The sequence below is a fragment of the Brassica napus genome, chromosome C7 (assembly GCF_020379485.1).
Source record: "Brassica napus cultivar Da-Ae chromosome C7, Da-Ae, whole genome shotgun sequence".
Lineage (NCBI taxonomy): Eukaryota > Viridiplantae > Streptophyta > Magnoliopsida > Brassicales > Brassicaceae > Brassica > Brassica napus.
In genome coordinates this window covers 7,796,934-7,813,895 of record NC_063450.1, presented here as the reverse complement: position 1 = coordinate 7,813,895, position 16,962 = coordinate 7,796,934, and the positions used below count along the sequence as shown (strand labels likewise).

General features: G+C 41.5%; 1 protein-coding gene and 1 non-coding gene across 4 annotated transcripts; one reads left to right on the top strand and one right to left on the bottom strand.

The window, feature by feature from the left end:
• Positions 1 to 6,533: 6,533 nt before the first annotated feature.
• On the top strand, positions 6,534 to 6,640 carry LOC125590795. Its single transcript, XR_007326797.1, has one exon. It is a non-coding gene; the product is annotated as a small nucleolar RNA R71 (small nucleolar RNA).
• A 703-nt stretch (positions 6,641 to 7,343) lies between these two features.
• LOC106449363 (glutathione S-transferase T3-like) lies at positions 7,344 to 16,536 on the bottom strand. Of its 3 annotated transcripts, none has more exons than XM_048764483.1 (2): positions 15,429 to 16,536; positions 7,344 to 14,080 (listed from the first exon to the last, which is right to left on the bottom strand). In XM_048764483.1, the coding sequence occupies exon 2, from the start codon at positions 13,556 to 13,558 to the stop codon at positions 12,449 to 12,451; it is 1,110 nt and encodes a 369-aa protein (XP_048620440.1). In that variant the 5' UTR covers positions 13,559 to 14,080; positions 15,429 to 16,536; the 3' UTR covers positions 7,344 to 12,448. The 3 variants fall into 3 exon arrangements, with proteins under 3 accessions (XP_048620440.1, XP_048620441.1, XP_048620442.1); XM_048764484.1 differs by lacking the exon at positions 15,429 to 16,536 and adding an exon at positions 14,216 to 15,097; XM_048764485.1 differs by lacking the exon at positions 15,429 to 16,536 and adding an exon at positions 14,216 to 15,097 and having other exon boundaries at positions 13,768 to 14,080.
• Positions 16,537 to 16,962: the final 426 nt, after the last annotated feature.

Sequence of the window (16,962 nt, the reverse complement as noted above, 5' to 3'; positions counted from 1 at the left end):
TTAATGAGGTCAACCGTATAGTCAAACTTCCAATTGGGAAGACATCTGATAGAGACATATGGGCGTTTACCTCATGGTTCATATACAGTTAAGAGTGGTTACACACTAGCTTCGAAAACTAACGAATCCCAGACACTTCAATCGAGTTTGCATGAACATGGAGTGTTGGTATTGAAACGTCTTATTTGGAAGACTCCAACCATTCCAAAGATTTGTAGCTTCTTATAGAGGGTTTCTTCTAGAATGTTAATGATGTTAGGAGTTTTGAGGTTCCTAAGACAAATGTTATAGTATAGTGATTGTCGAACCAGTTCTGAGGGATATCAAAGCACCGAGAATGCAAGTACTTACTTAATCTAAGTGCAACCGATGATTTAAAGGAGTTTTAAACTACTACTAATACTAGAAAGCAATTACATAATGATACTTTCTTGACTAAGGGAAAAGAGAACTCATTGGCATAGGGATTAGACCTTGGGTGATCAAGTTTCGAACTAAGGACGGCAAACGATCAATATCAAACTATCAACTTTAAGCTTAGACACAATCTTAAACAAACTCTATGTCTAGATGAATGTTCATTTACTAACATATCTCAAACATCAAATGTCTTTGGTTGAATAATATGAAAGCAATCATTACTAACAAGTCTATTGGCTATCTTAACACCTTTAACAACAAATGTCTTTGGTAAAGTATGTTAAAAGCTTAGGAGAGTTGTCTCAGACATTTCATCAAACACCTTGTGGGTGGGAAATGCCTAAAGATCAACTTTTGAGTGGCCAACTTAGAAGATGCATTATTAATACTCTACTAGCAAGGAACAAGAATGATCTACACTAAAACATCCTAGAACTAACCTAATCACCCTTAATCTCCCTAGCCCATGAATTCAAAAAGTGATTACTCACTAATCTCCATGATTCCTCTTAAACCCATATTGGATTTCAGATTAAGCATGTAGAGAAATAGACAAGAAATCAACTAGAACACAAGATCAAAGCAATGAAATCTGAATCAAAAGAAGTTTTCACTAGTTCTTCTCTGGAAAAGAGATTGTTTTCTGGTGGCTTACAAAAATCCTTAAAACATAGGTTTTCAGAAGTAAAAACGTGCATAATGAAATGACCAAAAGGCCCTTGAGAAATCATGAATTCGCCAAACAAATAGATGCGGAGCGACCTCGGCACGTCGCTGCGAGAGGTCGCTCCCGGGTCGTTTCTTCGCGAGCGACCTGGCTGTGTCGCTCTGAAAACGTCGCTCCGGGCCTCGTTGGGTGTCGTCTCGCCATGGAAACGCGAGCGACCTTGGAACGTCACTCTGGCAAGTCGCTCTGGGAGGGGTGTCTCGCGATAGAAACGCGAGCGACCTCTCTACGTCGCTCTGGCAAGGTCGCTCCGGGATATGTGTCACAGCGACTTCATGTAGTCGCTCCGGGAAGTCGCTCCAGGCAGTGCTCGTCCAAAGATCACTCTAATCACCTCCCTTGAGCTCCAAATGTACCCAAATGTCTCCAGGAACTCCATGTGGTACTCCAATACCTAATAGAGACATATGTATGCAAAATGCAACCTAGACATGGCTAAATCCTAATCTATATGATGAAAATGCACATGAATAAATGGATAAAACAATGTGAATATGCAAGATATCAACTCCCCCAAACTTATTCTTTTACTTGTCCTCAAGTGAACTTTCTAGAACTCATATGGAGAGAGGTTTGAAGGTGGGAGCTCATAGCCAAAAGAAACACACAAAGCACTCAAATCAACATTTAAATTCAGCATTAGTACACCCTCTCTTATTATACTCTAGCTTCTCTAGGCCTATCTCAACTCTTTTCATCCCTACACTCATCATCATGCATTCACACATGCAAATCAGCCAACTCTCAAGTTCATTAAGCATAGCATCAAGTGAATTCTTGCAAATGGTCAATTGGTCCAAATCATTTGGTTGAGTAAGGGAAGGCTTTTATTCAAGTGGGTCAAGAGGTTTAAAATCCATGATCTTTTAAAGTTGTTTACTCTCAAAACAAGTAGCCTTGACATTGCACATAATATATCTAAGAAATGGACCAACTCATGCATACAATGCTCAATCTTCATTGTTCTACTATTTTCCCAAACATACAGGTTACACAATCACTTCCCAATGTCAAACCCAACTCCCATCTCTCACCAAAAGATCCCAAGAATACTTTGCACATAAAACTTTTTTTCTTTGAAATCTATAAAGGATTTTCTCAACTTCTAAACAAATCTTAGCTCTAAACAACTTTGCTAGCCTTTTTTTTTCTTTTTTATATATATATATATTTTTTTTTCGGGGGCCAAGACTTTTCATAAACTCGATGGTATTAAGAGTTTTCAAGGCTCCTAAGACAAATGTTGTAGTATAGTGATTGTCGAACCAGTTCTGAGGGATATCAAAGCACTGAGAATGCAAGTACTCACTTAATCTAAGTGCAACCAATGATTTAGATGGGTTTTAAGCTATGACTAAAACTAGAAAGCAATAACAGAATGATACTTTCTTGACTAAGGGAAAAGAGAACTCATGGGCATAGGGATTAGACCTTGGGTGATCAAGTATCGAACTAAGGATGACAAATGATCAATCAAACTATCAACCTTAAGCCTAGACACAATTCTAAACAAGCTCTATGTCTAGATGAATGCTCATTTGCTAACATATCTCAAACATCAAATGTCTTTGGTTGAATAATATGAAAGCAATCATTACTAACAAGTCTATTAGCTACCTTAGCATCTTTAACAACAAATGTCTTTGGCAAAGTATACTAAAAGCCTAGGAGAGTTGTCTCAGGCATTTCATCAAACATCTTTCGGGTGGGAAATGCCTATTGATCAACTTTTGAGTGGCCAACTCAGAAGATGCATTAGGAATACTCTACTAGCAAGGAACAAGAATGATCTACACTAAAACATCCTAGAACTAACCTAATCACCCTTAATCTCCCTAACCCATGAATTCAAAAGGTGATTACTCACTAATCTCCATGATTCCTCTTAAACCCATATTGGATTTCAGATTAATCATGTAGAGAAATAGATAAGAAATCAACAATAACACAAGAACATAACAATCAAAATCCAAGAGATGAACTTCTCAAGAGAGTTTTTGTGTATTTCTCAATAGATCCAAAGATAATCTGCCTTCTCGCTGCCAAGAGTACTTAACTTAGGTTTTTGCAAACTAAAAACAATAAAACAAATGACCAAAAGGCCCCTGAAATAACATAAAAATCGTCCAATCAAACACGCGGAGTGACCTAGCATAGTCGCTCCCAGGAGGTCGCTCCCGACGCTTCTTCGTGTCTCGCCCCGTCAAAACGCGAGCGACTTGAGCTGGTCGCTCTGGCTGGGAGCGACCTTGGTAGGTCGCTCTGAGGGGTCGCTCCAGGATGCTCGACTTTGGTGTCTCCAGACGAGAGGACGCGAGCGACCTTGGTGTGTCGCTCCAACAAGTCGCTCCGGACTTCGGGAGCGACCTCAGTGGGTCGCTCTGAGAGGTCGCTCCGGGCTTCGTTTTGTGTCGTCTCGCCATGGAAAAGCGAGCGACCTCGGAGCGTCGCTCTGGCAAGTCGCTCTGAGAAGGGGTGTCTCACGATAGAAACGCGAGCGACCTCTCCATGTCGCTCTGGCTGGATCGCTACGGGATATGTGTCACAGCGACTTCACGGCGTCGCTCCGGTGATGTCGCTTTGGTGCGCTGCTCGTCCGTTGATCGCTTTAAACACTTCTTTTGAGCTCCAAATGCACCCAAATGCCTCCAAGAACTCCATGTGGTACTCCAATACCTGATAAAGACTCATGTATGTAAAATGCAACCTAAACATGGCTAAATCCTAGTCTATATGATCAAAATGCACATGGGTGAATGGATAAAACAATGTAAATATGCAAGATATCACTCGAGCTAGACGTTTATCTATTAATTCCAATAATATTATCCATTTAAACACAAAGAGTCTATTCTTTTCCTTCGAACTTTTCATGCTTCCAAACCATAGTCACCACACTCACCTCCACCTATAGCTAGACAATAGAGTGTCTAATCTAGTAAGAATGAAGACCAAGCATTGTCGTTCCCGATACTCTCAACATTATGCACATGTAAGGCTTTCCGAAAAAGGCCTCACTCATCAAATAATGAAAGCTTAAAAGGAGGAATGGATTTTGGGAATGGTGTACCACTAGAGTTTGTCAAAAAAGATTGGCATAAAGGATGTGACAACTCAAGTGTGTATATCCATGATTCAGTACACAAGGGACCATGAGCAAGATGCATTAAGTTCGTTCAGTTCAAATAAGGTTGTAGTTGGCTTCAAAGACTGAGTTTCAGCAATCAACAAGTTTCAAGAAGAGTTTTCAAGGCTCGAAGCATACAAGTCTTTTTGAGAGGTGCAATAAGCTACTCAGGTGCAAAGTAATGTTCTTTACAAGGCATTTCAAATCATTGCTCCCAATGCAAGTAAATGCAACCTATATGCTCTAGACTCTCCTAGAAATGCAAATGATGCAAACTAAATGATTTTTTTAATGCAAATATATATGTATAATGCAGTGCATGAGACTCAAAATCATCAAAGCAAACGTGATCAAATACTTGGTACCTCCCCCAAACTTAAATGACACAGTCTCTGTGTTGTCAAGGAGAGATATACCCAAAAAGAGAAAACTAATATGCAAAAACGAAATGATATATACAAGGGAAAGTAGTGGGTTACCTTCTATGGGGAATGAGTAGAGGGAGATGCTCCCTCCTCGTCGTCCTCAGGTGGTAACTCTTCAAGGTGCTCATCAGCAGGAGTGCCCATCTCTTCAATGTAGAAGGCTTGCCCGAACACAGTTGGTTTCTTCATTTTGCCCTTGATGTCAAAGTGGAGAACATGCCCTTTACCCAAATGGAGATCAATTGTGCCCACTTTCACCTTAACAATTGCTCCTGCTGTAGCTAAGAATGACCTTCCAAGAATCAATGGGTCTTGAGCCTCCTCGCCCATCTCAAGCACCACAAAATCTGTAGGTATCTCATGCCTTCCAATCTTCACAGGGAGGTCCTCTAAGATGCCCACATGGTATTTCACTGAACGATCAGCTAACACCAGAGAGAGTCTACACTTCTTGTACTGAGTGAATCCAAGCTTCTTTGCAACAGACAAAGGCATCACGCTGACACTAGCTCCCAAATCGCAGAGACATTTCTCAAATACCATAGGTCCAAAAGCACAAGGTAGTGTGAAGCATCCTGGATCCTCTAACTTCTCTGGAACATCAAGCCTCTGGACGATGGCACTGCACTCATGGGTAAGAATCATCATGCTTTCCATTTCCTTCTTCTTTGCAGCTACAACATCTTTCAGGAACTTGTTGTATTGAGGAATCAACATGAAAGCATCGATGATGGGTATTGCAAACAGAGCTTTGTACTTCTCTAGCAGCTACCTCTTGAATCTACCAGGGAATGGAAGTTTGGGTTCATAGGGAGGAGGAACAAAAGAATTCTCACTTGCTGGAGCAACAACTTCACCATCTTTCACTGTTTTCTTTTCTTCCCCAACCTTTCCTTTACCCTTGGCTTCCACAATCTTCTCCAAGATTTCATCATTGATTTTCTCATCAACAATCACCACTTCATCATCTAAGTTGATGGCCACCTCCTCACCTAGTTTCTCAGCATCCCTAGTGAGGGTTGTAGGAGGTAACTGCTTACCACTCCTAAGGGTGATAGCTTTGGCCTCCTTGGGGTTTTGGTCAGATTTTCCAGGTAGAGATCCTTGCTGGCGAGTCTGGTTAGTGTTCATGGAAGCAAACTGATTCTCTAAATTCTTGATTGTAGAAGCAAGAAGTGAGAACTTGTTGTTGAGCTCATTGTAGCTCCCATCAATCTTGGAATGAAGGTTCTTCAACTCATAACCAACATGCTTCTCACTTCTAGTCTGAGACTCCAAGACTTGTTTCAGCAGGGTGTCAGTGCTGCTCTCTTGAGGAGCAGAGGAACCAGATGAGGGGTTTTGCTGAGGTTGATAGCTGCCTTGCTGGTTGTTTCGAGGCGGATAACCACTCTGTTGGTTGTTGGGATAGGATTTCTGTTGGTAGTTGTTGTACTGAAAGTTGGGCTCTTTTTTGTACCAGCTACCATTGTTGTTGATGAAACACAGCTCTTCCTGACCTTCCAAACCCTCAACCTCATGGACAACAGGTGGTGTCTCTTGGCTTGGGTTACCAACAAAGTGCGGCTGCTCTTGTGTGGCTTTATCAGCAAGAAGGATGTCTATCTTATCCTGTAGAGCTTTCAACTCCTTCCTCGTCTGCTTATCATCTGTTCGACTGCTTTTGTCGTGGTCTCCACTGTAGACTGCATCACTCTTTACCATGTTGTCAACCAGCTCCTCTGCATCTTCCTCAGTTCTCCCCAAGAAAAACCCATTGCTAGTTGTATCCAGTCTGGCTCTGTACTTAGGAAGAGCACCACGGTAGAATGTGCTCAGCAAGCTCTCCTTAGAGAAACCATGGTGTGGGCATTGAGCTTGGTAGCCCTTGAATCTCTCCCAGGCTTCACTGAATCCTTCCAAGTTCTTCTGTTGGAAACTGGAGATCTCATTTCTCAGCTTAGCAGTTCTTGAGGATGAGAAGAATTTCTCCAAGAATACTCTCTTGCACTCATCCCAAGTAGTGATAGAGTCGCTGGGTAGAGACTTCTCCCACTGACGTGCCTTATCCCCCCCCCAAAGAGAAAGGGAATAGCTTGAGCTTTAAGGCATCTTCGGACACACCATTGGTTTTTGACAACCCACAGTAGCTGTTAAACCTGTCCAAGTGATCAAATGGGTGCCAATTTGATGTTAAGAGTTTTGAAGCTCCTAAGACAAATGTTATAGTATAGTGATTGTCGAACCAGTTCTGAGGGATATCAAAGCACCGAGAATGCAAGTACTTACTTAATCTAAGTGCAACCGATGATTTAAAGGGGTTTTAAACTACTACTAATACTAGAAAGCAATTACAGAATGATACTTTCTTGACTAAGGGAAAAGATAACTCATGGGCATAGGGATTAGACCTTGGGTGATCAAGTTTCGAACTAAGGATGGCAGACGATCAATCAAACTATCAACCTTAAGCTTAGACACAATCTTAAACAAACTCTATGTCTAGATGAATGTTCATTTACTAACATATCTCAAACATTAAATGTCTTTGGTTGAATAATATGAAAGCAGTCATTACTAACAAGTCTATTGGCTATCTTAACACCTTTAAAAACAAATGTTTTTGGTAAAGTATGTTAAAAGCTTAGGAGAGTTGTCTCAGGCATTTCATCAAACACCTTGTGGGTGGGAAATGCCTAAATATCAACTTTTGAGTGGCCAACTCAGAAGATGCATTATTAATACTCTACTAGCAAGGAACAAAAATGATCTACACTAAAACATCCTAGAACGAACCTAATCACCTTTAATCTCTCTAGCCCATGAATTCAAAAAGTGATTACTCACTAATCTCCATGATTCCTCTTAAACCCATATTGGATTTCAGATTAAGCATGTAGAGAAATAGACAAGAAATCAACTAGAACACAAGATCAAAGCAATGAAATCTGAATCAAAAGAAGTTTTCACTAGTTCTTCTCTGGAAAAGAGATTGTTTTCTGGTGGCTTACAAAAATCCTTAAAACATAGGTTTTCAGAAGTAAAAACGTGCATAATGAAATGACCAAAAGGCCCTTGAGAAATCATGAATTCGCCAAACAAATTGATGCGGAGCGACCTCGGCACGTCGCTGCGAGAGGTCGCTCCCGGGTCGTTTCTTCGCGAGCGACCTGGCTGTGTAGCTCTGAAGACATCGCTCCCGGGTCGTCTCCTCGCGAGCGACCTGGCTGTGTCGCTCTGAAGACGTCGCTCTGGGCCTCGTTGGGTGTCGTCTCGCCATGGAAACGCGAGCGACCTTGGAACGTCGCTCTGGCAAGTCGCTCTGGGAGGGGTGTCTCGCGATAGAAACGCGAGCGACCTCTCTACGTCGCTCTGGCAAGGTCGCTCCGGGATATGTGTCACAGCGACTTCATGTAGTCGCTCCGGGAAGTCGCTCCAGGCAGTGCTCGTCCAAAGATCACTCTAATCACCTCCCTTGAGCTCCAAATGTACCCAAATGTCTCCAGGAACTCCAAGTGGTACTCCAATACCTAATAGAGACATATTTATGCAAAATGCAACTTAGACATGACTAAATCCTAATCTATATGATGAAAATGCACATTAATAAATGGATAAAACAATGTGAATATGCAAGATATCAGTTAACTATAGCAAAAAGGTTATACACTCGTTGGATGAACCTGGACATGGGCCGCAAACTCTGCTTGACAAGTTCAGAATCCATTGTCCATGTCCTTTTCAACTTTCCTATTGCGCTTGATGTTTGGTCCCGTGCGGGTTTTCAAAATATCCCACATCACACTAGTTCTCAATTAGTGGAACTGTTATCTCTCCACCTCTAGTTGATGTGTGAGGAATCAATCCCATTGGCTCAGAGACAGGAGATCCCTTGGATTCTCTGGACCATTTGGAAAAATAGAAACTCAATCTTGATGTTGACGCCCACCTCTCTAGACATCCTAATTCAATGATAGGACCATGCTAGACAGAGGAGAGTCAGAGAATGGTGAAGATAGATGGAGATAACCAAAGTGGCCAAGGAAAGAAGGAGGATTCAGTGACTCCTTGTGAGATAGAGTCTTATACAATAATAATAGGTTCATTAGTAAGTTATCGTTTTATTATTAACTTATGCTACTTATTGGGAGAAGGTTCCCTTAGTTTGATTTATTAAAAACAAGAATTATAAATTCCAATAGCTCTCAATCGCTTCTCTCTTGTTACTTTTCTCACATAAACCCTAGAATCCATTTTCCAAACCTTAACAAAGATATCAGAGCACTCGAATCCTCTAGAACGAGAAACATAGGCTTACATGGAGATACTTCCTGAGATGTGAAAGTTATAAGGGATGTTGACTCACACTTACGGAGCTTTGAGTCGATTTCAGGCGAATCAGAATCAGAAAAGTCTCGATTCAGAAGATCCTCAACGTGAAGGAGTGAAGACATCAGACACGACGACGAGGGCACCGGATCTGGCTAAGAGTCGCATGGGTCATCTTGGCGATAGTGGGTCGTACTTGTTCCAGCGAGTCTCAACCGGAACTGGGCTCACGGAGGGAACAAGAACACAAATCTGCATTACACCAACGCTCGTTGGGGTGGAATCAAACCTAGCAAGAACACAACCACTGAGGAATTTCATCAAACATGTGGGGAGCGTGTGACCAACTCATGACTTGAAGGGTGTTGGTAAGGTGATGACACCGGTTTTACCTTCTTGTCGTGTAGCGAAGAGAGAGCCTGCGCGCAAGAACCAATCTCTATTCGTCCGATAGGAAAGGGTGTAGCGGATACAATCGAGGAGGTAGTTGCGTACGGTGGTGTTCCTGAACCGAGCTTCTTAATTCAAACGTGACACAGAACCAAGCCCGTGAGATTGATTGCTAATGAGGTGATACTGAAGAGGGGTGAGACATGAAGCGATCCCACACTGGAGGGGATAAAATATCCTCTCCTACATTCTGAGAGGTTCCATAACGTATGCAAAGAGCATGTTCGTGGTAGACAATCAGTTGAGAAGAAGTTCTTCAAGGTACGTTAGAGGGTTCGCAGTATGAGACTGGAGAAGACATGTTTATGTCTAGGAGCTTCTCGAGAACCACTTTATAGTGGCGATGAGTAGTCACAGTCGAAGAACAATGTTATTCATAAATCAAAGGGGAGCAACTAAGCTCAGAGGAACACATTTAAGGTTTGCTGCGTTTTCAGATAAGGAAAAAACGAGACTAGATGGTTTTGCCATGGCACCAACACAGCTGTACGGTACTTTGCCTCAGTACCAGGGAAGTACAAGTAGATTATGGGATGGTTAGTTGAAGGGAACAGTGTTGCTTGGTGACAATCTGAGTGGAGTGCTAACTCGAGTTGCTGATATGAACACTGAAGTGACGATTCAAGATTGTGAGTGTCTCGAGGACGGAAATGGAGGTATTGCTCAATAATTTCAGGAAGAATTGCGTAGAGAATCACATTCTCGAAGAGGAGATGCTTCAAGTAGCTTATGAAAGCTTACAAGGAACCATTGGAGAAAACATCAAAGAGTCGTGGGAAATAAAAGTTCTTAGGAATTGAGAAGAGTTCAAGAAGATGATTTTACACGAAATTAAAGTGGATGGTGTTAAGCTGCATATTGAAGGAAAATATGTAACTACAAGGAAAATAGGTCGAGTGGAGCATGAGGAAACAATCGTGAACAGGGACAGCCGATACAATGATAGAGTAGGTATTGGTTCCAATGTTACTCATAAATTTATCAAGAAGTGTCAGTTATGGAATACCAAAGAAGCTTTGAAGAACAGGTTCAGAAGTCTGTATTCTTGCCGGGTTTTTTTTTTGATCGAGGTCTTCATGAGTGGTTTTGAGCATCCTTTTACAGAAAGAAGTGAAGCAACTTCAACCAAGCACACTCAAAGATGGAATGAACTTGTCCTTGTGGTGAGAGCAGCAAGGTGGTCTTCAGGACAGTGGGGATCTGCATGTGCAACACCTTTTCCTTGTTTTCAAGAATCGTTTTTGAGCTTGGTTACATTCCACAATGAAGAGAGACCTAAGTGGCAGTCTGGTTCAGATCACGGGGGCTGAAGCAAATCAAACTCGAACACCGTACATCATGATCAAGGAAGACTGCTACAAAAGGTTCTTCGTGGTGGGTACCATAGACGGTAGAGTAGTGGCGGTACTGATCGACTCGGGCACTACGAGCAACTTCATCTCAGCAGAGCTGGTGGAACGTTTTGAGTTACCAACTGATAAGAGCATACACTCCGGGTTGTGTTAGGCTGTGGTTTGGTGATTCAGAGCAGCAATACATTTTTAGGAGTCAAGATGAACTTACAAGGAATAGACATTGAAGAGGACTTTATCGTTTTAGGAGGAAGTAGATCAAATTTTCAGATGGTACTGGGATACAAATGGCTCTCGAAACTTGGAGAGACTAACACATAAACTGAAAGAAGCCCACCTTATCTTTAAGTCATCAACACGAGTGGGTGACTTTGCGAGGCGTTAATCTTGCACGCCATGGAGAGAGTGACATAGGTGCTTATAGTATGACCAATGCTGAAGCTGTCTCACGCACGGGAAATTTTACACAGGGGGAAACATCTGATTTTTTTTTCCGGTATTACTAATGGAGTTAAGCTATGAACCATGGACACAAGATTTCCAAAGCGGAAGAATGTAGCAGAGCTGTTATGGAGGGTTGATAGTATCTCGCTCGCGAGAAATGGAAACATAAACGAAGAGCAAGAATGGGGATTGGTAGAAGTTGGGAGAAGGATACTGGTTGGAGTCTTGTTGAGTGTTTGCAGAGGGTTTTTTTAGAAACAATGAAGAGGGACACACAGTGATAGAGGTTGTAGGAGCATATCCTTATAGCCCTTATCAAGGTGAGCCTATTGTAGTGGTCAATGGGAGAGTCTCAGCTCATACCACCTTGAGGACAAGGTGGGTCTTCTACGGGGGAGTATTGATAGGTCCATGCTAGCTGAGACAGAGGAGAGCCAGAGAATGGTGAAGATAGGTGGAGATGACCAAAGTGGCCAAGGAAAGAAGGAGGAGCCGGTGAATCTTTGTGAGAGAGAGTCTTACATAATAATAATAGGTTCATTAGTACGTTGTCGTTTTATTATTAACTCATGCTACTTACCGGGAGAAGGCTCTCTTAGTTCCATTTATCAAAAACAATATTAAAAACATGAATTAAAATTTCAAAAACTCTCAATCTCTTCTTCATTAGTACGTTGTCGTTTTATTATTAACTCATGCTACTTAGAGCATGATCAACCCATATACTCATATGGGTTTCTTAATCATTATTTAACTAATTAAAAGTAAATAAGAAACTCATTAAGAAACGTTTAAAATTTTGGGCCTCCAATGGGAGTCTCTTATTTAGAGGTTCTTATTTTTTAAAAAATTAAAAATTTTTATAAATGAAATTTTTATTTATTAATTAAATTACATTTAAAACATAGAACTTAAAAAAAAACATACAAACAAAGATTACTACGTTAAACGAGAATATAAAAAAAAAAATTGAAGCTCAGTTGTTGTCTTCATCAAGTCCAAATTTACGCCATATGTGTTCAACCAAATCCGCTTTCAGTTGCTGATGCATTTGTCTATCCCGAATTCTAGTTCGAACACCCATCATATTGGCGATATTTGTAGGGATATCTGTAGAATACGTGAGATCGACATGTGAACTTCCGGTGTCTTCTCCTTGTTGGAACTCTGAAACATCAAATAGAGTATAGCCATCTCATTCGTCTTCTACTATCATATTGTGGAGTATGATACAAGCTCTCATAATCTTTCCAATTTTGACTTTATCCCAAAAAAGTGCCGGATTTTTAACTATGGCGAAGCGAGCTTGCAAGACTCCAAAAGCGCGCTCGACATCTTTGCGGACAGCTTCTTGACGTTGAGCAAATAAAACCGCTTTCGGTCCTTGTGGCATCGGAATAGATTGGATAAAAGTTGCCCATTTCGGATAAATACCATCGGTGAGATAATAAGCCAAATTATACTCTCTTCCACTGACATAGTAAGTGACTTGCGGAGCTTGACCATTTATTATGTCATCAAAAACAGGTGAGCGATCAAGAACATTGATATCATTTAAAGTACCTGGAGGTCCAAAAAACGCATGCCATATCCAGAGATCATACGAAGCAACCGCCTCTAAAACAATTGTTGGTTTACCCGAACCACGAGAATATTGCCCTTTCCAAGCGGTGGGACAATTCTTCCACTCCCAATGCATACAATCGATGCTTCCTATCATCCCGGGGAATCCACGATGCTCTCCAATATCAAGTAGACGTTGAAGATCAGCCGGTGTTGGTCTTCTTAGGTACTCATCGCCGAACAAATTAATTATTCCTTCCACAAAATGCTCCAAACAAGACCGAGCTGTAGTTTCACCGAGCCGGAGGTATTCGTCGACCGTATCAGCCGCACTACAGTATGCCAAGAGACGAATGGCTGCTGAACACTTTTGGAGTGGTGAGAGACTAAGCCTTCCAAGACTATCTTTCTTTTGGCGAAAGAAGTGAACTTCGTTGGAGAGTCGGTCAACAATGTGCATGAACAATGGCTTGTTCATTCTAAAACGTCGTCGGAATAGATTTTGAGGATATGTAGGAGTGTTACAGAAATAATCTTTCCATAACCGTAAATCGCCTTCTTCACGATTTCTTTCGATATAGACGCGTTTCTTCCTTTTTTTCCTCTCTTCTTCTTGATTAACATTATCAATGGTAAAATTCTCGAAAGTTTGATCGAAATATTGATCGAAAGTTTGATCAAAATATTCATCACAAGTATCATCATCTGATCCCTCAAAAGGGTTATGAGAACCAGATGCCATTGACTTGTATGAAACGTAAAATTTTATGTAGAAATTTTGTGTTTTAAAAAGGTGAAAAAAATAAAGAGAAGGAGATAAGATGAGAGTAGTTATAAAAAAGACTTGTGATCACAATTATATAGGATCACCAAGAGGCAGTGATCAATATTGTTTACGGGAGCTTGAGAAGTGAAGAAGACAACTAGAGAAGGGAAGAAGAGATGATGAGATAACAAAGAGAAAGTGATGACAATTATATAGAGAAGGTGACTTATAAAATTTAGTGACATACATCCTTGTAATTACTACAATCCCGTGACTACTACAATACAAAAATCAAACGTAAAAACACACTCCCGTGACTACTACAAGACAGACCCTACTACAAGTCAGACCCTACTACAAGAGTGTAAAACACACTCCTGTGACTACTAGAAGACAGAGGCGATGCAAGACAGACCCTACTACAAGAGGGTAAAACACACTCCCGTGACTCCACTCATTCACTTCCCGTGACTCCACTCCACATCCTGTGACTGACTCCTGTAAAACCAAGACAAGAACATTAAGCATTTATATAAGCCATAAGAACATTAAGCATTTATATAAACAACTTAGATTTAGACTAATAAGACTTAGACTAAATAGATTTGAACTAAATTACAACACTATCTTCACCTAATTAGAGACCAACTCATTGATGAGTTTCTGTTTCAAGGTTTCTTCATACTCATCAAGCGGCTCAACTTTTGCAAGTAGCCTATCAAGGAGCTTCATCTTCGACAGCCTTTCCTTGATAGCCATATCCTCCTTGATGCTCCACATACCCACAAACTCAGACAACCTTTCCTCTGCCTTTCTCTTCTTACCATTGGCCTTAGCTGACTTAACACCCGGGAGACGATCAGTCATGGATTCAGAGGCGTGAGAGGTTGCTGATTGTGCGCTGTCGTCGAGCTTCCTCTTTTTACAGCCACTCTCCGTTTTAGAAGTTGACAGGTCACACCATTTCTGATCGTTTCGAAGCTCCTTCCACGCATGTTCTAGAGTGAACTTCTTGTTGTGATTGTTGAAGAAGATCTCATGCGCTAGCTTGAGAACGTCGTTATCGTTTTGCCCGCTGGTTCTCTCTCTGCTTGCAGCTTCGAACGCGCCACAGAACTTCCCTACAAGATCATTGATCTTGTGCCAACGTTGCTTGCAGTGACCGGCCTCCCTTCTTTCACTAACTGCAATCTTTGGTGATGCTGCGAAGTACGCGGCAATTCTCTGCCAAAAAGCTCCGGATCGTTGCTCGTTCCCTACCACCGGATCTTTACTTGTGTTTAACCAAGAGGATATGAGCACTTGATCGTCTGTAGGCGTCCAGGTTCTTCTTTCTTTACGCTCTACAGGAATCTCACCAAAGTGAGGAACCTGTGATGAAGAAACACGGACACTATCTTCCCCTAAACCAAACACAACGTCTTGTTGACTATTGAGAAGGTCAACAAAATTTGATGTCTGTGTTTTATATGGATCATAATCCATACCGAGGAAAAGGCAAGAAGAAGAATGAATCGAAAGAAAGATGAAAAACTAGAGAAGAGGAAGATGTCTTTAATAGATGGAAGAGAAGAGGTGACAGAAGAGAGATGGATTAAAGGAAGCCAGAACAGAGAGATAGATTAAAGGAACACATTCATCACAACCCACAACCAATTCGAGTTGACATTTAGCTAACTCATTAACTTTTTTTTTAAAATAAACTTATCCTATCTAACCATATCAGATGCACAATCAATTCATTTAGCTACCTCATTAAATCAGAATCAATTTATTTATAAACCGGCTCAGTTTTACAATCAATTCAGACAATCAACATCTAGAAGATCGAAGGTAGAAGCTGTACCTGTATTGCAGTTGTAGTCCTCTCCTTTGAACAAGATTCATATGACTTGAACCGTCCATATAAAGAGACCTTCACATCTCTCTTGATCCGTTCATCTCACAAGAAAATACAAGAGACAAAATCAGCACATGAAAGATTCAGACGCGAGCAAGATTATCACTATAGATTCAAGCATTTCCCTCTAATCTAATCAGATCACCATCAAAAGCATAAAGGTTTACACTAGACATTGGCAGAGAACAAGCATCAAGCTTTACCGCAGATATAAAAGATAAAACATCACTCAACTCAACATCTAAACTAATCTGATCAGTATCAAAATGATCGAACTCTACCAAGGACATACCAGAGATAACATCACCCAACTAAGCACCTCATCGGAACTAATCTGATCACTATCAAAAGGCATCAAGCTTCATCTCAGACATGACACATAAAACATTTGTTAACTCAACATCTAAAAGGCCTAAAGCTTTACCGTGAGATTTGATTTCCTCGAGGAGACCTACGGGCCGGAGAGGAGAGCGAGAGAGTCACAGAGTCACGGCGTCGCCGAGGAGAATAAGAGAGAGGCGGAGTCGTCGAGGGGACAGAGAGAGACTCGGAGTTGTCGAGGAGAGAGACGGAGACGGCGATTCCACCGAGACAGACGCCGGATGATTGCCTCGAAGAGAGATTCTTTGACGAGGTGAGCCATCGAGGAGAGCGACGGAGTCACAGAGTCGCGGAGTCGCCGAGGAGAATAAGAGAGCCGCGGAGTCGTCGAGGAGACAGAGAGAGACTCTTGCATGTCGAGGAGAGAGACAGAGACGGCGATTAAACCGACACAGACGCCAGATGATTGCCTCGAAGAGATCTCACCGATCGAATCGTCGAGGAGAAGCCATGGTCCACGAGAGATCATCGATGGAAGACGGAGTCGTCGAGGAGTCACGGGAGAAGAGAGAAACGAACCGCTTCGAGAGAGAGAAAGAAACGCGAGGTTTTGACACGCGTCCCACAAGATACGTATGCTATGTCCCTAAAACAAGGGACGTCCCTTGTTTAATTAGGTAATTTTTTTTTTTAATTAAATCAAAAAATACTAAAAACGGGGGTTAAGATCCCCGGTTAATGCTGCTCTTACTGAGAGAAGGCTCTCTTAATTCCATTTATCAAAACAATATTAAAAACATGAATTAAAATTCCAAAAACTCTCAATCTCTTCTCTCTCGTTACTTTTCTCACATAAACTTTAGAATTCATTTTCCAGACCTTAACGTTCAACAAGCGTCTGAGGATGCTCGTGTTTGGAATAAGCTTAATAAGGATCAGGGGAGAGATGACGTTGGGAATGATCTGCTAGAAGAGAACAAAAAATGGAAACCTCCTATCTCTGGTTTTGCGAAATCCAACATCCACTCAACTTGGAAAAATGCGAAGCTTTATAGTGGAGGTGTATTTGTTATCAGAGACTTTACATGTAATGTTCTTCTACATCACGCTAGGATGAACTTACTTATCACCGAGCAAGTTAACAACGGAGCTTCGATGT

Coding starts and splice junctions, on each gene's coding strand:
- LOC106449363 (XM_048764483.1), bottom strand. CDS start 13,558: ATGGCATCTGGTTCTCATAACCCTTTTGAGGGATCAGATGATGATACT.